Source organism: Centroberyx affinis, unplaced genomic scaffold (assembly GCF_046629955.1).
Source record: "Centroberyx affinis isolate AG114_WGS23_722 - 3 ecotype Tasmania unplaced genomic scaffold, CSIRO-AGI_Caff_v1 ptg000226l_1, whole genome shotgun sequence".
Classification (NCBI taxonomy): domain Eukaryota; kingdom Metazoa; phylum Chordata; class Actinopteri; order Beryciformes; family Berycidae; genus Centroberyx; species Centroberyx affinis.
The window spans coordinates 11,992-39,411 of NW_027278913.1; the positions used below are offsets into that span (position 1 = coordinate 11,992).

Genomic DNA, 27,420 nt, shown 5'->3' on the forward strand with positions numbered 1-27,420 from the left:
TGTGCACTAATGTCTAACTTTAATACCAACCATCACATAAAGCTGGGTAGAGTCTGGGTAGAGTGGATGTATAGAAAATTGGAGTTTTACTTCTACAAACATTTCTCAGAGGCAGAGCAGCTCTGGAGGCAGAAATAATCTCATTGGTTGAGGTAAAAGTTTGATGGGCGGAGGCAAAGAACCACAGTTTTTCTGAGTCTAACTAGCTTACCTAGATAGCTATAAGCTAGTATGGTTCGGATGGTCAGCAAGGCTAACTAGTTAACATTTTTTGGCTTGTGACCACTTAAAATGAGGTGATATCTACTCACAACCCCTGTCACAAGCGTGCAGAATTCAGTTGATTGATAGAGGTTGTTTCATTTGATTCATTATCAGAGGAGGCCTAGAGGCTGAAAACTATTCAGTAACTCATTAGAAAAAAAAGCAAAAATTAGAGAAAAAGCAGAACCTAGACAACTTAGAATGACTAGATCACGAGGCAAATTCAGGTCAGGCAGTCAGTCACGTAACGCTTAGTGAGATGATGCGCTTCGTCAGATGGCCTCTAGAGGGCGGTTTTGACTGTGAGATGCAGTGTTTCCCATACAGAGGCACAAAATCAAATCAAAAGTTGCTTACTGTATAGAAATGGATCTAAATCGATCTCTAATGCGCCTGATGTGCTCATCACGTCATGTCTGTAATTTGGAGAAGCACAGACAGCAGACCAGCAGCATTGAACTCAATCCACAGAGTCTCCGGTGTGAAAACAAAAGTGAAACTTAACATTCCACAACTCGTCTTCGCTGCCCTGCAAACTTTAATGGAAGGTGACTTAAACGTTACCTTGTGGTATTTAATTAACGTTAGTGGAATTAGGTAATTTAACCGTGTCGCAGTGCTTCAGTGCATAGAATTGAACACACATGCGCCGTGGGTCTGTAGGATCTGTGCTTCATAATATTAGCTTCCTCCTCTCTGACTCCTTGCCTTTTTCACTGGGCTTCAGTCTAACATGAAAAATGTTTCTATACCTAAACCTCAAGTCTGTCGATGTAGGTGTGTGCTCTACATTATTCCCCGGTCTGTCCACCAGTCTAAATATAGACCTGGAGCGGTGTGTTGATTTGATGTCTGGGCCCTAGGTGTGTTCAACCCCTGGGTCACTGTCCTCTATCATGTCAACAACAAGACCAGCCACCAAAGGAGCCAACTCCATGTAATCAACTCTACAGGGATCAGCTTTGGGAATTCTGCAAAACCCTTTCTGTTGTCTCTTTCTCCTCCTTTTCTTCTTCTCTCTTTCCATCTAGCTGAGTCTGTTTGTCTCTGTCTCTTCCTCTCTCTTTCTCCATCTCACTTGCTCTACCCCCCTGCCCCATCCACACACACACACACACATTCACACACAGAGAAACACACACACAAGCACAGACACAGTGTGTTGTCACTTGCACTGACACACTGCACTCATGAACACAAACAAATCACACCTTTGTCCAGTACACACTGAGCTTTGAGGGGCTCCAGCCTGAGGCATTGATGTTTTGAACTAGTTAAGTCTGTTAAATATACAAAAATAAAATAAATAAACCTCTATACCCATCTGTGGCATGGCTCGCTTATGTATTTACTTACTTAATTGGAGCTCCAGCTGACACTGTTGGTCTCTCATGCTGTCAATACAATGCTGGAGTCAAGATGAGTCATAGGTTTCCCATTCACTGTCATTAAATATGGATGCGTTCCATCAGCACTCACAGCACACAACACACGCACTGTGGCCGGGATCTAACAGAGATAGAACGAAAGCCCGCTAAAGTGAAAGCTGTCTGGTTGGGGTGTATCGTAGGCTTCGGCAGCAGAGGGCAGGGAGGCTGAGATTCTTTAACGAGGAGATTTGGAGGCTCTGAACACCTCCGGAGGCTCCTGTCAGAGCTTGGTAAAGAAGAGGAAGGAGTGGAGAGAGGAGGGGGGGGTTCAAGTCAAGACTCCAGGATGATAATGATCTTCTTCAAGGTGAGAGAGGAGGGGTAGGAAGGGAGGGGTTGGGGGTGAGTGGGGAAGGGGGGGGGGCAATACATCAAAGATAAAGACATGAGGAAGAGCAGTGGTCCCGGAGAAAGATGGGAGGGAGAGTATTACACCCACATCCAGAGAGGAAACAGTGACGGCTGGAGTAGAGAGAGACTGAATGAAGGGAGGTAAACTGTCCGAAGGCGTTACTGCAGACCTACCGAGGTGCCAGGTAGTAGAAAAGCAAAGCTAACTGGCCTAAGAATCAGTATTACCCAGTCACTATTTAGTGTGCATGGATTTGAAACTAAAAACACACCCATGAATTACAAATTCATGACCTGAAAATGGGAATTCAATACAGCAATATAAATGCTCAAATCTTGCTTGATTAAAATCGTTAGATGTTGTTGGTTCCCGTGTGTGATGAATGAGATGGAATGGAGATGGTCTGCTGCTGCACTGGGACACATGTCCAGACAGGGGTGTGGCAAGGATTTCAAGATCACAAATTACTATTTTGAGGTTGCAAATGTGTAAATTGTTGAAATATACAGTATATATTTTTCCAAACTGTGAATAAATTGTAAGGCTGTGTGCATGAAATTATATGTTTTCTGTACTGCGGTATACAACACTGAACTTCAGGCTACCTACTACTTGCTGATGATACTCTATGGGGCCAGTATCACCTGTAGGAGAAGAAGAGGACATTGATCCTGAGGTGGCAACATGTGGACCGCTTAATGTACACATAGGAAAGAGAGTGCAACAACGCATTTTGCTCACACTGCAAAACAAGAGAAAAATTCTGCCAATGAGGTGCAATGCAGTTCCACTTGTTTCAGGAATTGAATGGAAGATTAAATAGAAATGAGTCTCAGTATCTTGAAACAAGTCAGAAAAAGGCAGATCACTGCAGTACTACCAAGAAAATTAAAAATGATTCTACAAAATTTGTGAAACAAGTTGATTTGCATTGGAAACAAGTGAAATTATTTAACTCCACTGGCAGATTCTTTCACTTGTTTTAAGATTTTAAGATCTTTAGGACTCAATAATAGACTAAATGAGATCGAGATTTTTTGCAGTGCAGGGTGTAAAGTTACCATCAGCCACCAGCCAAATGCCTGTAAACTTCAGCTGTGACTGTATCTTTGTCCACTCTAGCAGCCACTTTGGCAGGTAGCTAACCATTATTTGGAGTCCTATTCTATTCTCAGTGGATGGTGAGAACATGGCCTGTCAAATTTAGGACGAACCAGCCACTGTGACTAGTTAGTTTCCCCTTCTTGCATGAAATTAAAAAACAAATTAAGGAAATAGTGAGAATAATTTCTTCTGTCTTAACTCTGTAATCTTGGACAGATGCACACATCATCAAGCATGGATATTAGTCAGAGCCTGCAAGATTTTATTCTAAAACGCAGCAGGAATCCCTTCTCTGTGCATGAGGTCTGCTGTGAGGATTTTTGCAATCGTATCATCCTGGGCAGAGCGGCTGTGAGGAGTCTGCAGACTGCTGCCCAGATATCCATTTCAGATTCAGTCAGGTGTTGCGGCAGTGACACCTCTAGTTGCTCTTAAAGATTGCAATCAGTGACCTCTGATTTGGGTAGCCCAGTTGTCACGCTGTGCCGTCTTGATGTATGGCGGGCAGTGGCAGTACCTGGGGCCCTGGAGAGGGAGATGGAAAAGGTGGAGGAGAGGAGGAGGAGGAGGAGAGGGGGGGCAAAGACGGGACAGTTTCAGCGGAGTTGACTCTAGCTATTCCGCTGAGCCATCTTTTTCGTTACATAAATAAAACAGCAATGCTTTTAAAGGAGTGGTTGGAGGAGGGGGTTCATCCACGATCATGGCCTCAGTGAACAGTCTGTTATTTCTGTCATTTTCCTGAATACATGGTGGCTACTTAGCAGTTCAGTTTCCTTTTTTTCAGCTCTGGCTTCAGCCACATAAAACGATTAGTACAGTGGAGTAACTTGTGCCACCGATGTGCATGTTAAATAACTATTTTGGTAAGTTTTCTTAGCAGTTTCTGGAGTCATACTGAGGGAAGATGCAGCAGAAGTAACTTGAATGATTCTCATGAATGCCATTGCATCTGGCTTTACAGTGATTGCTTATGCATGAGCAGTTTCTCCATGTTGTTTGATAAAGTGTGCATTAGTGACTGAAGATGCCCTGTGCACAGCGGTGCTCTTCTCAGGTGCTTAGAGAGCAGGAATAATTATTCATACAACGTGCAAAGTTTTCCACTGCACACTGAGACCGGTTCCATTCCTTACATATTTCTGTAGAACAACAAGAAATACACTTTAGAGTGAACAATGTTGTTAGCCTTCATGCTTCATCCAGCTTGCTCATCATCATCACAGTGTACCAGCATTTTCCTGTGTGGATGGGAGCTATCCTGCCTAAAAAGAACAGAATTTGTTTTGGTTTTGATGCAGCGGTCCATTGTCACATAGTCTGAATGCTTTTCACCCTGCTGAAAAATAAAAATCTATCTAGTTCTTCAACCTCAAGGTTCTTTTACTGTCTCATAGCCAGGCTGGTGGAATTTGTTTCATTACAGATGAATAATCAATGTGACATGGACAACACAGAATGAACATAAATACAATGGGTAGACAAAGCAAAGTGCAACAGTGTCATACCTATAATATACTGTGCATTCAGCTTCACAGAATCATATGGAAGTGTATATTCAAGTTACGTTACAGGACACAATATATAACCATGAGACTATAGTGTCAATGGAAGTGGGAGTTGGACGGTGGCTTGCTAATGGTAAGAGCCCAGGATTTATACAGCTAGGGGGAAACAGTAGCGTGATTTTTTGTTTTTAACATGGGTAAGCGTGTTAAAGACGTGCAGTTCGTCATCTAGCTGCAGCCCTAATAGTTATTGATTACAGGAACATACAGTATATGGATGGATTTTGGCATACTGAATTGAGCGTTTGCTTGCAGGAAAGCAATTACAGAGGTAATTGTTTTTTTCACATCTTGGTCTTGGTGGTTAAGTCGTGTTTCTCTATTGATTTATTAACTATACCAGTATAGTCTATTAACACTGTAGAGAGTAATAGCAAAAATAGAAATAGCACTATAATTGTACTATGTGAATTTTAATTTACTAGAATACATCTGAACTTTGAGGAGTGATCTTGATGCCTTCTCTGTCTGTAGATAATCTTTACAGAAGTATTTGGGTAATACAAACACAGATGAGAACAGTAATGTGATTCTGATTCAGTGATTTGATGTGACAAAGCCTCTACAAATGTCGTCTAAACATTACAACCTACAGCGGCAACACAGCAGCATATTATAGAAGTCACCCTCCATGTATTTATCCTGCATCAAGATAAGATGATATAGATATAGACTGAAAAGCCTGGATATTTTGGCCACATTTAGGAAATCAAAATGCTGTTTAAACTAGCAGTGTATATTCAATGTAGCCATTATAGAAGTCTCCCTTCATGTATTTATCCTGCAGTTGTACTGCAGATGATTATCTCTTAAATACAGTAGAACCAAATTCAAAACTTTAAACAAAACACTAGTGTCTCTCAACCAATTAGTTAAAAGATGGTTCCTTGCAAAAAGGAGTCCCAAGGAGTTCCAAGGCACTCTTCAAGCACTCTTCATTAAACAACAACTCCAAACCAAAGAGCGGCTTCAGCAAATGCCCTCACACACACCAAAACCCATTAGAAACACTTTCTATCCTCTCTTCTTTCAATTACCATTCCTTGCAACTTCCAGTGGCAGAAACGAGAGCAAAACCTGATATTTCCAAAGTTCCGCTTGGGGACAGAGCCAAAGTGCAGCAGTAATTCAATAAGCATGCTGTAAAAAGTGACACTTCCTCAATGTCTGTATCTGTAGAACTCTTTGATTCTTGTCTGTGTTTTTGATCGCAAAGACCTGGACTCGTGTGTGCACCGCCTTCTGCCATTGCGTTGCTCTTTTCGACAAATGGATTTAATCAAATTCATCACTTGCCCCCAATCGATACAGCGCATGTGAGTGCTCTTGCTCTGCCATGTATTTCCATCATGGTGGGGACTTGACCTGCAAATTATATGACCAGTTCATCGCAATTAATAACCGGCAATGGCTCCTCGCTGTGGAACCTGGCCAGGCACTTAGCCATCTACGGGGCCCGTGTCGCCAGAAACATTTGTCACAAACAAGGTCATCGCGTAGTAAAATAAACTGTGACAAGTCCGCTCCTCCATATCTCACTACCAACAAAATTAAAATTTACACCAGCTACCAGCAAAATTCTAGTAAATTTTGACTAAAAGCCACATTGACAGATAAGCAGCCGCTGTTGAAAAAGAATATCTCCAACTTGCAAAATAATGAAAGTGGATGGTGAATTTTGGAGTATATTAAAAAAAGTTTCCTACCCTGCAATCCCTAGTCTACCCCACACCACCCAAGTCAGCCAATGTCCAACGCTTTCCACAGTACCTTTCGGTCGTATGTTCTTCCATGAATAATGTTGACAAAAGCGGCATTATACTGAAGCACTCCAGAGGGAGTCTTCCTGTTGATGGGTCTATTACAATACTGTTACCTCTCCCTGAAGGGGTGTTTACTCAGTTTGTAATGGGATTTCGCAGAAAGGTCCGCATTGTCATCGGTCTGTGTTATAAATGATCATACCCTGTTGATTTTTCCTCTACCTGACGACTCTAAAAATGAAAATTTTAAGATTACACAGGGGGAAAAAAAGGTAGATTGGGTCATATTTGGTGATTAAGCTGCGGTAATGCAAAGCACATAAAAAGGGGGAGACCGTGCAGAATTGAATGAAAATCATGTCAGTGCTCCACCTCCGTTCTGTTTTGCCATGGGGAGAAGCATTATTACACATAAATTCAAATCTTAGCCATTCCTCCCTGGTCTGACTGACTGGATTGTAGCTGCCTGTAGCAGCAGGCTGACTCTTTTCCATTCAGCTGGCGTGAAGGTCATAGCTGTTCGGAGCGTTGAATGTGTGACAAACTCTCAGCTGCAGGAAAACACTTGGGCATGCTTTTTTCACTATTGTTAAATCACACTCTTCCATCAAGTGTGCTATATCAGTGTGTTAATTGAATTAGCAGGGGTTATGACATGCAAGATAAGAACACTTGAAATGGGAAGCACCCATTACATCGCCTGCTTTCACTATACTGTGAAAATAAAAAAGAGAATGCAAAAACCTCTCTTAGATGAATAGAGATTGAAGATGCATCTGAAAATTAAGTGGTGGTATATATATATATATCTCTACATGATGATTATCCTGAGGAGAATTGCAAATTTACCTCAGTAAAACAGCGGAGGAAAGTGAAATGTGTTTGTCAAAAATGTTTATGGATGAGATAACTGGATGTTTGGAGTGGAGTGATTACCTGCCAATCACATACAGTGGGCAGGCAGATTGCTTTCCAGTGTGTCTGGCTCACAGTAATGTTAGCCGCTCCAAAGCAATTGGGGCATATGAAAACCCTACAGGACGCCTGTCTGGCTTATCCAAGACTGTAACAATCCTGTCAGTGGATCTAGATGCAACTTTATGGAAGAGTTCCAAAATCTATAGAATTTTCCCCTTTGGATCCCTAAAGGACTTTTTTGACTAAGACACATGGGCTGGGTTATTTTGAGAAGAGTAATGGAAGCCATTGTCTAATTAATGCTGACACTCCCCTGTGTAGACATGTACTGTATGGGTACTTGGGGGTGTAGGAGACTCAGTGTGTGTGTGTGTGTGTGTGTGTGTGTGCATGCGTGTGTTTATGCGTTTGTGTGTGTGTGTGTGTGTGTGTGTGTGTGTGTGTGTGTGTGTGTGTGCTCATGTGTGCTAGTGTGTGCTCCTTTGACGACACTGACCTTCATATCCCCTGGGCATGCCAGCAGCCATTTATCTTTTATTCATTCTGCCATTTGTGACCAAGGCAGCGTCTCTGGCACTGATGCTTGTCAAAACAGACCCTGTCCCATGATGTGCGGCATGCTGCAGCCCAAATGGCTCGCTCTGTAACAGGTGATGCAGGGTCCGGGGTAGGAATTTAACTTTTTTGCTCCCATTCCCAAAAATCAGAGGTGGTAGAAGTACACAAATTCCTTACTCAAGTAAAAGTGCAAATACTCATCTAAAAATATACTCTGGTAAAAGTTGAAGTACTATTTCAAATCCTTTACTCAAGTCAAAGTATAAAAGTACATGGTCTTGAATTTAATTAAAGTATAAACATAAAAGTCATCCTCTAAAAAGGCATTTCTAATGTTCTAAGCAGAGTTCGTCCGTTCCTCTGAATCCCAGATGTGAAAGAGTCTGCACCTCAAATCACTAACGCTGATTCTAGCACAGCTGAATTCACTAATGTTAATTCTCTCCTCTCTTGCTGCTCCTCTCTTCTTTGTGTTGCTTCTCTCTCTGTCCCTTTCCCTCCTTTCTGTTGGTGTCGCTTTGGTGTGCAAGCAGCCAATCGCATTTGGCACTCAATCAGCTGCTTCCGGGATGGAAGCTGTCTGATGAAAAAAAAATCAGTTGATGATTTCCCGAGACTATCGAGTCTGTTTTAAAAAATGTAGTGAGTAGAAAGTATAGATTTTTCTTTTGAAATGTAGTGAGTAAAAGTAAAAAGTGAAAGAAAAACTTGACTAAAGTACAGATACTTGAAAATCTTTCTTAATTACAGCAACAAAGTATTTTTACTTTGTTACTTCCCACCTCTGCCAAAAATGCGAGTCACTTTCACACAACGGCCAACTAGATTTTGGGAATCAAATACAACCTCCAACTGATTGCTGGTTACCTGCCAAAGTGGCAGGTAGTGAAGACAAGCTTACCAGCCACTGATGTTCACACCCCACTAGTTTCAGAAAGCCTCAGCCTGAGCCTACAGCTCAAACATCTGTCATGAACTCAGTTTGTCTGCTGCTGACAGAGGCGCCTGCACAAAAACACACAAGTGAAAGCATCTTTCCAAACTTCCTCACCTGTGTTTACTTCTCTCCACTCTGGCTGTGTAAGGGTTTAGTTATTCCAGCAGTTATCAGAGAGTTAGTAGCTATCAGAAAGCAAAGTACAAGAGGAGATTTTCTGGTTAGATGCCATTTCTACATCCCAGAAACAACTGAGAGCTGTTGAACACACAACAAGATAAGGCTGAAAACATTTGTGCCCATGTCTCCAATTCTGCCCCAGAGAAATGACCAGAACAACAATAATAATAATAATAATAATAATAATAATAATAATCTTTATTTATAGAGCACTTTTCAAAATCCACATTATGAATTGCTTCACAAAGGCAGCAAAATAAAACAGACAAGTCATAAAATCAGGTTTTAAAAGAAAACAGATAAAAACAATTTGGTGTATAAAAACCAATGCAGTGTAGGAAAAGATAAGAATAGGAAAAGAAAAACATTTTAAAGGAAATAAAAGACAGTTCAAAGGAAATTAAAACTCAAGTAAAATCAGGAAACAACATCCCAATATTCTCAGTAATCCTCTGTATCTTGAAGAAAGAGGAAAAGCTCTAAGAAAACTGCACAGCTACCTACTGTACACCAGGGTTTCAACTAGAAAAAGACTAACGACTGTGTAGCAGCTCACACCTTTGTCTGTCACAACACTTTCCATTACAATGCCGCTAAAAAAAAAAAAAAAAAAAGAAGTGTCTGCGCCCTGAGACATTACAAGGTCACACAGAATTGAGATGAAAATGAAAAAATTATTTGATAGCATCCCTGGAAGCCCTGTGAGTTCTCAATCACAGTGTCGGGGGGGGGAGAGGGGGGGTAGACTCTTCTTTTTGTCGCTCAGCCTCTCATACCCAATTGACTTCGCTGAGCGTCTCATTTAAACGCTCGCTGATTGCTCAAGTTGTTTCGCTAAAGGAACGCTGGGAGAAATTTACGAGACAAAAATGAGATCTTAGGCGCCCGATAATGAGATGTCATCAGTTTCGGGGGGTCGCTCTGATATATCCAAACTAAACTAGTCATCAGCCCTCAGCGAGCGCCCGGTTGTACTGCGTGGAGATCTCATTACGACACTCACTAACTCATTCTCAGCTGATTGTCCCCAGCAAAGTTCATTTGTCTCGCGGAAGACTCCGTGCAACATTTATTTTTTCCATATTTTCCCAGAGTAGGTGATAACACTGTAAACTGTGGCGGAGATGTCACCGCTCGCTCTCCCCCGAGATTGAGGAGCAGATCTCAGAGAACAACAAAGTTTTTCCTGTGGGCCGGGTTGACATCAGCTAATATAACCGTTATTAAGGCGAGAAACACTTCCAGATCTAACGATGAGAAGTTGATGTGACATGTGTCAACCGCTAGTTCTAGTCATTATTTTCTCTTTGCCTCGACTCTACTCTGCTGCACCTTTCATGTAGTTGACTCTTTTGATCTGCAGCCTTTGATGGTGGATTGTAAATACAACACCGTCATGTTTTCTGTTGCTGTCAGGGGTAGTGCTTGACACCTGTGTGATGGATTTGCTCGTCAGTTGCTTTGTGTTGACAGGGATGCGGCTTTTTTTTTCGGTTGAGGCAGTGAAAGGCTGCAAGATTGTCATTGTTCGCGCTCCCCTCGGGAAAATAATCCTTACCATTTGTTATTGTGATGCAGACAATCACAGACACGCTCAGATTTTGGTCTTGCCATGTGCGAGCGGAAACTCATTGTTTAATAATGCGAGTCTTCATGGGGATTCTAGTTTTTTCAGGTACTAATTGGCTGAGATTTTAAAACATTTTTTCCAATTTAATTCCCGCTGACAGGAAATCATAAGTGCAATGCCTTAATCATGTGCTGTTTTCAGCACCAGGGATTTATTTAGGTATTTAGGAAGTATCTGTTTTTAGACATCTTGTTAACATATAAATGATATTTTCTGTAATCCAAACAAAGCCCAATCACTCTGGTTTCCCAGCAGCTCCTAGTGCCTGTCGTCAGTTTATGGTAAATATTCTCTCCCTCCTCCTAAGCATTCATTCTCCTCTTTTCTTTTCCAGATGATAATTGCAGATTGAGTGACTACCGCAGGCTGAAAACCAAGATTCTGGATCTGCATGACAAAAGATACATGGGGTCTAACATCTATGGGGGCCACAAGGACAACATGGCCGCCAGAAAGCAACTGGTTGACATGATGTTCAAGCGCTTCGACGCGGATGACAGTGGTCATGTGGACGGCAGCGAGCTTTCACAGGTAAGAATACAGAACACAAGATGAGTTTTGTTTCAAAATTAGATATTCCCCACTTGAAAAATGTGACACAGACTCTAATCAATCAGCTGCTGACATGAAAGAAAAATACAGTAATCCAATCTTGACTAAATCTAACATTGATGTTATGAGCTATTTTGAGCATGTTACTTACAAAATAGTATGATGTTAGAGGATGAAATTATTTGTATTTTTTTTTTTAATATTGAGCAGTTATCGTTAGGTAACAATCTTTTTCAGAATGGATGTATAGCATTATGCAGTGAAACCCTACTTCAAGATATTATGCAGCACCTCTCTAAGAGTCTCTGAGAGAGCTATTTTTCCTACTTATCCAGAGTCAGATGAACTTGTAGATGCCATTTTTATGTCTCTTTGTGCAGTTTGAAGGAATGGGAACGGTTAGCTTAGCTCATTTGCTGGAAGTCTACAGGATTAAGTAGCAGTTCAGCTCAAAAGTAGGGGAATAGACCTGCTCAGTATATTACGGCTCAAATACATATGGCTCTGAGACATACTAGTCTTCCTTAAAGTCAGACATGACAGTCTGTGGTAATTTTCGATCGTAAAGAGACTTCCCACTTGGGCGCAGGGAAGAGGCCCCAGTTTCCGACTAGTAATTACAAGTTGGACGGATGTTTAAATGCATTTTTCCTATTTTTTTCCCAGTTCCCAGTTGTCTTCATCGTACCATAAAAGAAGTCTGGCCGGAAATGATAAAGCTGATAGGTTGATATAATCTCATTTCTTTATCATTAGTCGACTTTATAAACACATAAATTACAATGTATAGCTTTTTTATACCAGCCATCCATCTTTGGAGAAGTTAAAAGGTCTATTTCCCTACTTTTGAGAGGAGCTGCTACTTGATCCTGTTGACTTCCAGCAGTTGAGCTTCCCATTTCTTCCCATTCCCATTCCTTCAAACTGCACGCAGACATAAAAAAGTCATCCTTGAGTTCATCTGAGTCTTGTTAAGTAGGAAAAATAGCCAATACCCCCGAAAACCGAACTATCCCTTTAAATATCCATCGAACATTTGACTTGAAATGAACCAACCCATCTGTGTACTCAGGTGTTTAAACTAGACATTTTGATGTCTGTCATATTTGTCCCTTTTCCTCCTCTTTACCCTTTCCTCTTGTAGCTGCTGTGTGTGGCGCTAGTTAAATCTTTTGAAAAGCAATATGGGTCACAGGAGTCTTGTGCTCATGGGAGATTGCAGCCTTTGACCGGTGCTGCCAAGAGGCATGGTCGTAAAAAAGAGCTTTTTGTGGCTGCCATGTGGAAGGAAGATATTCTGTGCATAACAAATAAATGTCTCCCAGTACCTGAGGATTGATTTAATATAGAATGCATTTGAATGATTGAAAGGGTAAGCAGCCCTTGGTGGTTTTATAACCACGCTGTAGTTTGCTGTCCTTGGGTCAGTTTCCTGCTGATCCAGTTTGATATCCAATCCATTTAGGAGTCACACTAGTTCGTCTTTGTCTGCCCCCTCTCCTCCAACGGGGACCACTCTTTTGATTAATTTGATTTGATTTGATTATTTGGAGTTCAAAGCATCCTAAATAATGCCTCTCAAAACTATTGATGTTATTTTGCTATATTTTCATATTATTTACATATTTTTACATGCAGAGCAGCGCCCTGTGCCAGCATGGGAGAAATCAATGCTTAGTGAGTGAAATGCATAATCACCAAACCATGTTGTGCTGTATTTCTTGGAATAATGCTGTCAATATGCTCTGAATATGAATTTGAATATGCCCTTTAAACTTATTGAATATTAGTCTAGGCAGATTTTCAAACCTCTTGGTGATACTCGGAGCCATCTATTCTATTCCAAGCCAAGCTGTACCAGTGGACGCCTCCCCAGGTGTTTGAATGCCACAAGCTGGTCACTAATAATTAACATCCAGATGGAGAAGCTCTTTTCAGGGGTTCCTCAAGGGCTGCTTTTAGCCCTCTTCCCCTTTTTATCCTTGACACATATGGGGATGTTGGCACGTTCCATACAGCACCAACTACACAAGACAAACTCTCTGAGGAAAGAAGAGAAGGGAGCATTACGACTCATGAAATAAAATATCAATGGCTTCTAAGTTGCTCTTAGGTAACAGGATTCTCACTGGAATCCACAAAGCAAAAGGACAAATGCATGATTCATCTTCTAATAAAAATCCCAACCACGGCAAATGTTCAATATTCTCTGCGGTTTGTTTGACTTTTCAGATGCATATTGCTGTTGACAAACACAGTGTGTCTGCAAGAATGATGTTGTTCAGAAATGGAGAAAAGAGTGCTACAATAATGTTCTGACTTGATTAGTTTCTGACTTGGTTGACTTGTAGCTGTAAAATAAGGTTTTTGGATCTTTGTCAACCCATCATAACTCACAATACAGGTCTGTTTTGCTCCAGTGATTGGAAACATCACAAATGTACACAAACATTTACTGCTGAGCTGCTGCTAGTCCTTGTATCGAAAGCTCACACAATAAATTTCAGAGTGAAATAACTTCATCAATCTAATAAAACATTGTATAAACAAAGCTGGTAATGGGTTGACAGGGTCTCAACAGTGGGGCGCCTGATTGTAATTATGGATTGGGTCTTTTATGTTAGTGTATTAATTGTTCTGACTGCAGCATTTCAGAATATAATTTATGAGTAATTCATTGCGCAGAAAAATACAATTTCCCTTTCTCTCCAGAGGATGTGAGCTGTGGTTGATAAAGGTCTAGAGGCAATAATGGTCCAGATTCACTAAGACTGCATTGCGAGGGCAATCTACACTTTTTTTGCACCTCAGTTCAGGGTCAGGACAAAATTGTGAGTGAAGCCTTATTTTTATTTTTTTACTTTTTACTGAAATCTAACAACACTGATTTGTACAGAATGTGGGTTTACGGAGAGGCATGGAGGGACATTTTTAAACCTAAGTGCTAAAATTCAAAACCGCAGTCAATTGACAGCAGCTTGGCCTTTCTTGTGTTAAAGATGAGCAGTGATGTAGATCTGTCTACAGGAGCTCTGCACTCTAGCTCTGCACTGCACCCTTCAACATCCAATTAATCAATGCATTAGATGTTGACAAAGGTTTGAGGACAATTACACACTATACACAGAAAAATACAGAAGGAAGAAATAAATGCAGGTAGACTGGGAGTAAAGAGTTTTACATTGGCAAAAGAAAGTCGAGTCCACATCGAGCAGTGGCCTAGACCAAGGCAAGTCTGAATGAAAATGTAATTGACAAATTCTGGAGCCATTTGCAGTGGGCAGTCAAGTCAGAGAACAGAACAGTTATTTGGCCTTACCTTGTTTGTGCACTTTATTTTGTAATTTCAATTTTTTCCAATCAAAAGAACCTAGTTTGAACTCTCATCCTTTTAGAATCACATGGAAAAGATCACATGTAACAATGTTCTCTTTTCTAAAAACTCAACAACTTTTACTCTGAGTGCATATTAAATTAGCTAGATTTTACTTTTACTTAAGTAGATTTTTACACCAGTGCTTTTCCCTGTACTTAAGTCAAATATGAGCAAAGTAACAGTACTTCTACTTGAGCAGGACATTCTAGTGCTCTTTCCACCGCTGACTGTTATGCAGTGGGACAATCATAGTGTAACCGTTAATTGTGATATAGATGTTCTATCTGATTGACCAGGCAATGTCCCATTGCCTCTGTAAATGAAGCGTTGATTCGACACCGGCAGAAGCTGCGTTCCAAACAAACATTACAGCTGTTTTTTTTCCATCAATGATGCGTCTCAGTTCATTTAGCTCAAAGTGTTCAGTGAAAGCCAGTGAGCGCGTCCGCCTGTTAGCCCTCTTTTAACGCGGCCGAAATTTCACTCGCCGCTGCAGAAAAGTGACTGCAAGAATTCTAAAGTAACCAGAGGAATGGAAAGTTTGCGTGCGGCGAATAAGGCCGTGTCATGAAACATTTAAGAAATAGGGTTTAAGCATCAAAGCCTGTGATTCAAAGACCACTTATAAATCTCTCAAAGGCCACCTACGTTAACCCGAATCAAAGCCAGCCAGAAGGAGGAACCAAGGCGGAAAGAAAATTTTTGAGTTTCAATAAGTTTTGCCCCTGTGAAAAGTGAATTAAGTATTAGGAGTTCACTGTATGCTACAAAGTTGAGATTTAATGATTAAACTTTATCTTAAACTTCTTAAGTTTAGTTTTAGTTTTGTTTTAGTTCGGATGCAGATACTGTATGAATTATAAAACACTGGAAGAAGAGAGAGGAAAAAATATGAATTTGTGCAGACAAGATTAAACAAATCATGATACCAAAGACACACAGGAATTGGATAACAGTGATTCTATTGTACAAGCCACAGTTTTGTATTTGTAATATTTCCAGGATAGACACTAAAGATATGCCATTATCGGTGACTCCTAAAGTTTGGGTAAGTCCCCTGGGAAAGGAAATGCACTGATCCAAGGAAGGAGACATGATGCAGAAAGCTGTCCCATGTGATCAGCTTTCTGACAGCTGATCTAGTGTGATGGATGTTTAACTGCCAGGGCCATGTAGAGGGTGTTGCGACAGATCATGTTTCAGCAGAATGATGATAAAGGCTGCACAGTGTTTGTGGCCTTTTCAACATTTATTGTGACAAAGTTCTTGCGGCAATAAATGGGGAACAGGCAGCGAGTACTGTGTGGGTTTTACCAACTTTCTTCTGCTTCTGCTTCAACTTAGAACTTAGATCTAAACCATACAAAGTATAACAACATGGTCTCCTTTGAAAAAGTGTGTTTTATTATTTTGGATAATGCTGTTTCCTTGAGAGCCATTACACAGCAGCCCAATCATGTTAAAGTTTTTAGTTCTGATTCATTCCCCACTTTTTTTGTTTTTATTGCTTAATATTTTATTGGTCGTTATGTAAACTTGTTTTATAAACTGTAAAGCACTCCAACTGTGTGAAAAGTGTTACAAATAAAGTTTGCTATTATGATATTTTTATTTGCTTAGTTCAATCACTTCTGCAGTACGGTTCAAGCAGAGACTTTTGCCGCTTCCGAGGATGAGTTACTCCCTTCTACTGAGAAAGAGATGTTTCTTTTCATGCAGCACTCAAAGTGAAAACACTGGCATACATTTTTGAAGAATAATTGGCATTTTATATTGTTTTATTCATTACAAAATGTATCTTAGATTTTGTTTTTTCTTTATGGTTTGGAGTCATCAGCGCAAGTCTTTGCTTCATTATAGTTTTGTTGTTTTGCTTCTTTCATTTGATAGCTCTTTGGCAAGCGCTCTACAAATCTAGTTATTTTCGTTATCATTATTATTACCCAGCTTGAAGACATGTACAAATTTGCTTGAGCACACAAGTCAGGATGATGAAAAGAAACGGCAACCATACAAGCAATTTGTATTCTGCTGCTTCCACATGTACAGTACTTCACAAGTCGTCTGTGTACCATCTTCAACATCTAGCAGTACTGACAAAACCCTCAAGTGAAAATCAAATGCAGTCATAACAAAAAATCATATGACTGAACATCTATGCATTCTCACATTGAAGGTCATCAAGCAAGAAGGCCTGTCCAAGGACACCTCCGAGTGCAGCCTGTTTGACCTCCTGAAGTACAGCGATGTCGATGACGACGAGCACCTGACAAAAGAGGAGTTCTACACGGCTTTCGGTGAGTTTGAAGTTTGTTATGGAAGCAGAAGGCTTTGTGTCACATGTCATGAAACATCTTTCCGTACTGTAAAACTACAAACACTGTGTCCATGAAAAAGAGTGAACTGCACCACTTTAGAGTTTAGACCTTAAGTTTTTATGTGTTATGTTCTTGCCCGCATTTCACATTCACATGGATACGGACCAAGGAGTTGCTACTTTCTATTCATTCTCTAGGCTCAATGAGTATCTTTTGTATCTCCTGGTATGGTTTATTTTGATTAAACACTGTGATGAAGATATCCACATAATTTGTTCAACAGTTCATTATAATTTAATTTGAACAGTAATATGGCACATGAGATGAAACTGCAACAAAAACAAAATCTGTTCATGACAGGATTCATTTATATATATATATATTTTTTTTTTTTCAATCCTTACATTCTGTTGGATGCTTCTGTAGAAAATGCCCATGCTCCTCTCCCTCCAGCTTATGTTTTAATAGCATAAAGTGTAGGCCATCTCTGCCATAAACGTGTGAACCTTATGGGCTCCATAAAAATAAATGACATCTAATTAAGTTTGGATTGCATATAACTTTGAAATCTGGAGAGCAACTAATTTAATCATAATCATAACATCTGAACTCTCAATCTGTTGCATTTCTTCGAAAACATGGGCTATTACAAGTTATGATGATGGTAAACTTGGCATAGTGTTATTTGACTTTGATATCTGTCCAAAGGTTTATTCATTGAGAACTCAAGATTGTTGCCAACTGTGTTGTAGGTTGTGAAAAGTTTGGTCTACTGAGGGTAGACGGATAAACAAGGGTTTCACTATGGAGTCTGTGCCAAATGAACCAGGTCACGAGGCAAATACTGAGATAGCTTCAAACCAAATCCCAATTCATTTGGCAACATAATGATGACAGGTGCTCTGCCCTATCTCAGTAACACTAACACATGCGTGCCAGTTTCCTCCTTTTGTTTCCTCCTCTTGCTCTCTTTCATGATTCCTCCCTGTCTGACATTTTCAGTCAGCTCAATATCCTCTGACAGAATATCCTCTGACATTTGGCTGGCTTGACACATCTAGCAATGGGGGAGAATTCATAATCAACCTCCATCTCATCAACCCTTTGTATATAAAGCATTTCTGAGCAGACAAAGGAAAAAAACGTCACGAGAGCAAATGGCAAAGTGGAGGAGTCTCGCCTTGTCTGCTATTCTCCACATCAGGCGTGAATGTGTGGGAGCAAACCCCTTCTGGCAAATCACAGCAAGAAAGGAACCCCAGCCAATCTGTGGAGAGCTGCATTTCCTTGAAGAGTTGAGTTGCACTAACTCCAGCTACTTCCTCCTCAGTTTTCAGGTCTTTTTTCCAGCTCCTTCAAGCTTAGCTCCTCACAAGGAAATGGGATATTTTATGTGACTAAATCTCTCCCCCTGTGACAGGGTTTCTTTTAACCTGTCTCACTCTCTCCCTTCTTCCCTTTTCATCCTTTAGCTTTATGTGCGACTTCTGAATACGTTTATTCTTTAGCAAGAATGGAGAGCCGACCAAATAAATAAATGACTGTGAATGCATAAGCCATTTCATTAAATTTGATGAATTCCTGTGGCTGGTGTATTCAGTGGCTGTATTTCTAAGGGATTCAACCAAGCAATGTGTGCTTGATATGACTTCAGTAGTTTTTATATCTCTCTGTCAACAACTCAGCTTGACTCAACAATATCATGCACAGTATTGGGGCGCTTAAATATATTTTTGCCTCTTTTCCCCCAAAGCTGAATTCAGATAAGAGTGTTTTACACACTTGGAGGCCAGTGTAGTTCTCTGCTAGAGTCTTCTTGACAGTTTATTCATTGCTAACGCTACTTCACATTTCCAACTGCTTATGTGCTTGAAAGATATGCCATCACTGAGACAGTTAAAAAAGAATAGCTGGGGTCACAAATACAGTCCTACGGCCCTTGCGACTACCAAATGCATTGTGCATTTCAATTCAAGTCAGTTCAGTAGAACCTTATTCATTCATCTGACATGGGGCAATTATGTGGGCATGGGGTAAAAGAGCTGAACCATTAAAAACAGCAAGACCTGGATTAATCAAAACATCATCACATCAAGTAAACCTACATGGAGCAGGTTTTGACTGTTGATAATTTAGAAACAATTTATTATACAACAACTTTGATAGCATAGTATAATGGCTGTAGAAAAATGAGATCATAAATGACACCAGCTTTAAAGTGTGCAGAAAGAGGTCAGCAGGTGAATGTTTGTCTTAGCAAATTTGTCCAGTATTACAACGCTTCATTTGGATAGTCTGATGTTAACGCTCAACTAACTATCAGGTGACAAATAGTAGATGTTCAACAAAGTGTCACTTGTCTATTTGGTGCATCTCTACAGATTATGTAACTCTAACCCTGACTTTAACTTAACCCCAACCCTAACCCCGACCCTATTTTTAGAGATAACCCCATCCCTAACTTGACCCTATTTCTAACATTAACCCCGTCCCAAAGATTAACCCTAGCACAGATATTTCACATATAGACTTTTCACACAATTATGAGTATCACTTGAAACTCAGTTGACTTTTTAGGGACACATTATCATCACTTGACAGGATGTTGAGTATCAGCGTTGGACTATCCAAATAAAGTGTGACCCGACGAACGACACTTTATTGATCCCTTTAAGAAAATTCTCTTTTCACTTAATCCACTCCAGGGAGGTCAGAGCACAGAGGGAAATAGAGAACAGCTGGTAGGGATTCAGTGTCTTGCTCAAAGACACTTCAGCAGGGTGGATGCTGGCCAACATGTTACTTGAACCCTGGTCATCCAGTTGAGTAACCACCAGGCCGTATATGAACCTAATATGCGCCTTGCCCTTACATCCATAACACAAATATCATTTACAAGATTTGCGTCAGGAAAAAGCTGTTCATTGTAAAAGCCATTAGTTTTTATTATGTAATTGGATTGACTTAAAACCATACGTATTCTAAACCTGCTCTGATTTGTTAGTGTTGGTATTCTTCCACATACAGACCACAGTTATAGCTATAAATGTATTTATCTGAGTTGACCAGCTGTTCACATAATAAGATTGCAGACAACTTATATAATTTAACTGCAGTCATAGGATTGAATAGGCGTATTGCAAATGTGATTTACAGGATTGGCATTGGCAGAAACTGTACACTGTAAAAACAAGCCATTCGTTCATAAATCATGTGCTATCTGACTTCACTGGTGTTTTAAATCAATTTTATTTTTTAGTGTTTTTTATTTCAGATTTCTTTTTATCTGACTTGTCCAGTGTTTAGACTTAAACGGAATGCAAATAATCCGGAAATCTCAAAATCAGAATAACTTTATTTGACAATGAATAAATGCTCAGTAATTTATCTTGGTGACATTGAAGGAGCACGTCGACAACATACATGTTATCCATACTGTAAAACCAGGCACTAGAACAACAGGACATACAATAGACAGCAGAATATACATATGACTTATACATATACAAAAAAAAGCATTCTATTTGTGCATTCAGGCAGTATGGCATGCAATAGGTTGCAGCCATAGCTGAGCGAACAGCAGTTCAATGGAGCAACATGCCATGAGATAGTGGCACTGAATAGGACAGAAATGCATAGAATAAATTGTGAGCCTTGTGGAGCATGGTCATACTTCCTGAGGCGAAAGTTCATTGCGGAGTTATAGTTTTTCAGTTCATAGCCGGCATAATCTCTGAAAGGCGGCTATAAAAATCTATGCAAATACCTTAAGCACTGTCGTAAACTGAGCACCGCCATAAAGTAAATCCGTTGATCCAGTGTGTCCGGGATTATGGTGCAGTTTTGAAACGAACAGCAGTAAATGCAGAATGACTCCCCATGAAAACAGCACCTGTCCGACTACTCTGCTAATAAGGACCCTTGCACACCTTTGTGGAATATTCAAAGCATGGCAGCGTTGTTTGTCAGGACTGGAGATAAGACTTTAATGTCCATGCATTATTCATTCCTTCCTTGCATAGACTAGAAGGGGGGTGGTAATCAATTTGCTTCAGCTAGCAGTAAGGAAACTGTCTGGCAGAAGTGATGTCTTTTAATTAGATGATGTTACAGATATGAATGATGTCTGCCACACTACCGATAGTCAGCCCATTGTCATCCTTGAATAATTTGGTGAGTGATGGCCCAGTGCATCATGGGTAGTCAGATAAGGTGTCATCTATCATAAAAACTCTCATTAACCCTTGGTTAGGGAATGTTGCAGTACAGTGAAGCTGATGGCACTATCTGATTGTGCTGCCTATCAGACAATAACATCAACAACAGGCAGTATCAAGATAGAGATCTGTAGCACTGGTAACAACTATATAACAGATTGAAAGTCAGGAAACCTGCTATAGTAGGTACAGCAGTGACCCATACTGCACTCTATTACATATAATAGTTTGGTAGGTAAACTACAATGTTTGTAGTGTGCTGCACCATGTACAGCAGTTATCATCTGTAGTCACCAAATATGTGCTTTAACATACACTACCAGTCAAATGTTTGGACACACCTGGTTGAATGTACTATGTTTTTCATTATCTAAAAGCCATTTTGATCTAACGGCTTATGCTTAAATGCTTTAAATTTGTTTTAGACAAATATGAATAGTGAAGTTGATGCCTATATATGAATGTATGAATATGAAAGCAAAGGCAAAGGCTTTGGAAAGAAAGGGTGGTTACTAAGAATGTAAAATATAACACTTTTGTGGTCAGTGCATAATTCCATTTGTGTTATTTCATAGTTTTGATGTCTTTACTATTATTACAAAATGTGACAAACAGTAAAAATAAAGAAAAATATGTGTCCAAACTTTTGACTATACTGTTATAGGTACAATAGTTAAACTTGACCCTCTAGTAGGCACAATAGTTGCCCTGTACTGTATTTACTGCACTCTGAGAACAGAAAACAGAAAACAATAGTTACCCAACAGTGGTAGCCATCTTTGACATCTCTCTACACATGCTGTCATCTTGCATCTATTCTGCTTTAGTACTGCAGACAATACTTTCCTGCATGTTACACAATACAACCAAATATATAATGTAAAGCAAAACTCTAATGCTTTTCAGCCAACTAGTTATCAAACCATTTCATTTCCAACAAGTGAAAAGTGCAAAACTATATTTTTTCCAAACAATTGTACCTCTTAGGAATGGAGCATGCTGTAAAAAGTGATACTTTTACAGTGGCTACATCTGTATATTGAAACACTCTAGTACTGTAGGTGCAGTAGTTACCTTGCTGTAGATGTACTACACTGTAATAAGTACAGTACTTACCCTACAGTATGCAAAGTATAACTGTACAGTATGTAAAGTGTCAAGCATGTAAAGTGTATCTATACAGTACACATAATGTGCCCTAGTAGGTACAGTAATTACCCTAGATGTACTTTTCTAATAAGAACAGTTGTTACTCTGTGTACTGCACTGTAGCTGTTGTTTATCAGAGGGCGAGGTATTGATCTGAACTTTGACCCCCCCCCCCTGACAGATCACACAGCCAGGTGATACAGCACTTTGATTTCTGCTGAGGCAGGAAGCCCTGGGCTGCACATTAGGTTCCTGAGGGACTGGTGGGAAACAAAGATAGATTGAATTGTGATCCAATCATATTTTTTTTGTCGTAGATGTGTGCCTTATGCAGATGGAATGAGATCAAAGTCTTTGGTTTTTACCGATAGGGTTTTTTGAAGTCAGAGACCGATATTTTTGTGTTGAAGCTGTTGATAGCTAAATGACACTAAATAGCTGTATGACACTAAAACTCTCCACTGGAACCAAGACTGATGCTATTATTTTAGTATTAACAGCTGCAGCAGCAGGATAACCCACCACACCTATTCAATGGCAGAGAAACCCGGGGAGAGATTACTACCATTAAATGAAGAATTAATTTACCAATAAAACCATTATTGAATAAATAAAGACATAAAAACTGGTTTAATGTAACTCTAGTCAGGGAGGAACGTCCATTATATCGGTCCTTGTCTGTCCGATATCCAATGTTATTGGCTTAGTATATATCAGCAAACCCATATATCAGTGTAACACTAGTTGAATGTGTTCCTTTTTTTTTTTTTTCTCCGTTGTGGAGGTCCAGTAGTGATTCTCCTTATACTTCCAATGTTTTCCATAATGTGTATATATAACGTTTTCCACATCAAGAGTGAAAAGCAGGTCCTAAGTTATGGTCCTGGTCATTATAAAAAGCAAACTTCAATCTTGCGGGTTTCCAAGGCTCCCCTAATCCCTGGATCTGCAGGAGGTTTGCCAAGCCCGAAAATGAGTTGACTTACACTCTCCACACTTCTGCACAGATCATAATTAGACATCCAAACCAACAGCCTGGTCTCCTCCAGGGAAGGCTACTTCCATTAAGGCAAGTTTGCTGTTATTCAGCGCTCATGGCACAGCAACAATTAATGGATACTCAGGCTCTCACTTGTCAAAACCCCTGCTGAGCATTCCGCTCACAGGCTTCAAGAAGTGGTGTTAAAATGGTTTCATAATACATGGTTCATTTTCCAATGTGTGATTTTTCTATCCGCAGAATGTATTAGTGAGATTTAAAAGAACTTGAATCTCTTTTTTCATTCTGAGTGATCCTCAATTGAAGCACAAGTACAATGGCCAATTTAGTCTCGACAATTCCCATGGGAGGATTGTTCCTCCCTCTTGAACTTAAACTCATTATGGCAAATTGTATTTTGTGACTAACTCAAAGGCGATGTGTATCTTTTTATACTGCTTTCTTTTCTTACAACACAGACAATGCACACATAGTTTTTGATATTCTTGTTTGGAATAGAAAGTAATATTCCATATGGAAGTTCGTTATCATTTTATCAATGTCATGAGAAGGATGAGTCAGTCCCATTTGCCTGGATCAGCTAACTGAGATATTCATTTATGCTGGATAAAACTAAATCATTTTACAATTTAGCACAATTCAGTGAATATTCCAAATTATGAATACTAGGGTTAGGGCTGCTGTGAATATTGGTGAGGATCTGGGTTTGTCTAAATTTTGGTTACTGTAGGGTTAGAGTTAAATATTGTGGCCCTTGTATAGTTATACTGAGTGTAGCACAGTAAATGAATCCCCCCAGCAAGTCTTAGATGCTGTAGTAGAGAAAATGGCTTCATCAAGGAACTAATAATGTTAACTAGACAAATGGGCCATCTTGCCTAGTGGTTCTCATATCTATGGATGGTCATTCATTAGAAGAAATTGTGTGTGTGGTACACTGAAATTGTTATATTTGACATGTGTAGAACATGTCAGCGTACTGTATGTCTGCACATAAACCTAATAAGAAACTATAAGTTTTATTTATATAGCACTTTTAAAAACAGTGTTACAAAGTGATTTTCAAAAACATTAAAATAAAATTTTCTGCAACATTTTAATATAAATAAATGTCCATTTTGCTATACTCTCTATCACCAAACACAACAGAGAATAATCAACCTATATCCAGCTCATGAAAGCTTTTAAATTTGAAAAAGACATCACAGTCCCGCCCACACTGTTTGATTGACAGGTGATCTGTGGGAAGAAACACCACAGCAACAAAGGTGTCACCAGAAACAACAAAAACATGGATCTCGTAGATTTAAAACTTTAAAAATGATACATCCAAAGATAATAAGATAAACTAAAATGGCAGGCATGAATTAACAACAGGGTGACAGACGAATAAATCAGGCAAAGGAGGAAGCCTCTCCAAGAGTGCATCTTAGCCCCTTGTGTTCAGACTGAGAACGGTTCAAAGTGCTTCTCGAGCTGTCAGGATTGCTTAGCTTTTCAGTGTAAACAACTTGCTGCATTCCTCCATTGCTCTCCACATTTAACATCTCTTGTCAACCAGTTGGAGGTGTTGGTGTGCACCGTTTGCTGTAGTGAGGTGCACAGCTATTCAAGTGTGTTGTGATGTTGAGCAGTACGACATTATTAGAATCCCCCAACCCCCTTGGAGTCAGAGAGTGTTTAGTTACACACACACACACACACACACACACACACACACACACACACACACATACGGCTGTGTGCTTGGGGCTTCATCAGGTAAAGTCGATAGACGCACAAACCAAACAAACTTCTCTCTCAACTCCCACACATACACACACATAAGCATGCATTTGTCCATAGACTCCAATGTATGCATCTGCACACACACACATGCACATGCACACACATACATAAAATCTGAACATACACACACATACTCATATACTGTAAATAAATAAATACACACATATGTCTGTACCTATACACACATGACTACACACACACACACACACGCACACACAAACACGTACAGACACGCCCCCACTCAAACCTACATTTAAACACACACACACGTACAGCACATACACAGACACACGCTCATACACTCATACATCGGCACATACACACACCCACACAGAAACACCCAAACAGGCTGTGATATTATTCACAATAGAAACCACACACAGATACAGACTAGGCCTCACTTTAAACAAAATTTTCAGAAGAAATGTCGCAGTCTGATAAGAGCCAGGAACGGGGTTATGTGTGTAAAAAGATGGCACCATCAAAGCATAGCCTCTCTTACGCTATAGCTTAAGTGCTCTGTGATTTACTCATTGCGGTGAGAAAGGGGGAATTTTTCATTAGTTGTTTTCCACAAGGTAGCTGTGATAAAATTAGTCCAATTAGAGCTCCTCTTAGGCTGTGTTGCATACTAATGCACGGCTGTCCCTCAGGATCTCTCCCCAACAGCTGCTCTGGAAGCAGACTTGAGGCAGATCAGCCAGAGGTAATGCACTCACCAAGACCATTTGTTAATGTTTTACAGCCGTCTTCATGTTTATAACCTTTGAGGGAGAGGAGAGGGGTAATTATCATCCTCTTGCCCCTTTGACTAATTTCTCCAATTTCTACATTTTTAGGCTTATAACGACCATATACACAATTTGCTTGTTATTCCTATAATCTTGGACAGGTTAGTCTAGATTAGTGCAAAAGGACAAATCTTTTCCAAATTCAGAATCAGACTGGATCCACTGCTGGATTGACACTGAACAAGAGACTGACATTGTGGTCACTGTAACTGTGCCCAGGGTTTTTTCCTTGGTTTAGAACTGTTCACACCACTATGAAATAAATATTATTTAAGGGTAAAAGCGATCCATGTCAAAGGTGCTTCTGCACTCAAAAGGATGCCAAAATTCCTAGACTAAAATGCAAAAATAACTACTTTCAAGCTATTCTCTGTCTCAGTCAAACATTCACCGAGTCCACCGAGTCAGTCGTCTACGGTATCACAAAGACAGACTCAGTTCTCAGTAGTCTTGCTTTGGGAAAGAGTTTGCACACATCAGCTCAACCATCCAAGATCAGAGAATAGTCACATGAATGTGTATTCTGTGTTTTTTTTTGGGGTGGTTTTCCCCTTTGAGTCTCTATGAGTATGGGTTGTGAATACCCAACATCAGGGAAAATGCTTTTATCTCCACTTCAAAATGTCAACCTCAAAGCAATTGGGGGTACACAACCATTCAGGCTCAGTAATATTGAACATCATTGAGAGAGAGAGAGGGAGTGTTAGAGAGAAATGAGAGACCTGGTGAAGAGAGACGGAGAGAGAGAGAGAGCATGTGTTTGAGAAGGAGAGTGATAGAGCGTGGTAGAGAATGGAGCAAGGGGGTTGGCTAAGCAACCTTGGTGCAATTTGTCTTCATGCAGCCGGCCCATTGCAACGTCCTGCAGGCCCAGGCTATTTTCCCTGACAAGCTCGTTGCTTCCAGTGCAATAGGTGATTTACCTCTCGCCGTGGCACTGACCAACATCCCTTTCTGGGAGCAGTGCAGAGTAAATCAAAAGTCTGGACTTCACCGTTAATCACTAATTACAGGCTGGACGGTGAAGGTTGATCCTTCCCAGGGGGCTGAGACCCACAAGCCTCAAATCAGACCAAAAAGAGGAGCCAAGGCCACTTCCTCCTCTGATAAATCTCCCACAGAGGAGGTGGTGGACTCAAAGCGTTGAGTCTGCTCCAACAGCCCAGCTTCCCATCTCTCAGGAGATTCTCATTCAGGTCGCATACTGGCCCGCCCTCCCTTCCTCCCTCCCTTCCTCCCTCCAATAGCTAAAGCCATGATGGAGCCTGCCTGTCTGCCCACTTTCTTCTTTAAACTCTCCCTATAACTTCACACATTTTCTATCCCCCCAGGGATCGCCGGCAAATCGAGTTTGTTGCTTGCAGCGTATTCCAAAAGCATTAAGATACAAGGGGGCTGTAATTGAATGGTTAGGGAGGACATTATTGAAGGAGATTTTTGTCAGCAAACCCCCACCACCACCTCAACACCACAAAGAGTGCCAAGTGGCTGCGCGGTGTGTTGATCTGGTGGCTATGATGCTATC

The 27,420-nt window shown here is 40.3% G+C and overlaps 1 protein-coding gene across 1 annotated transcript in view; it reads left to right on the top strand.

The window, feature by feature from the left end:
- Nucleotides 1–11,038: 11,038 nt before the first annotated feature.
- fstl5 (follistatin-like 5) overlaps nucleotides 11,039–27,420 on the top strand; it is a gene marked incomplete at its 5' end in the record, with an annotated part of 66,709 nt that continues 50,327 nt past the window's right edge. Inside the window, 2 exons of the mRNA XM_071542184.1 lie at nucleotides 11,039–11,235; nucleotides 16,809–16,929. Of these exons, the coding sequence (XP_071398285.1) occupies nucleotides 11,039–11,235; nucleotides 16,809–16,929 (318 nt within the window). The remainder of the gene's footprint in view (nucleotides 11,236–16,808; nucleotides 16,930–27,420) is intronic.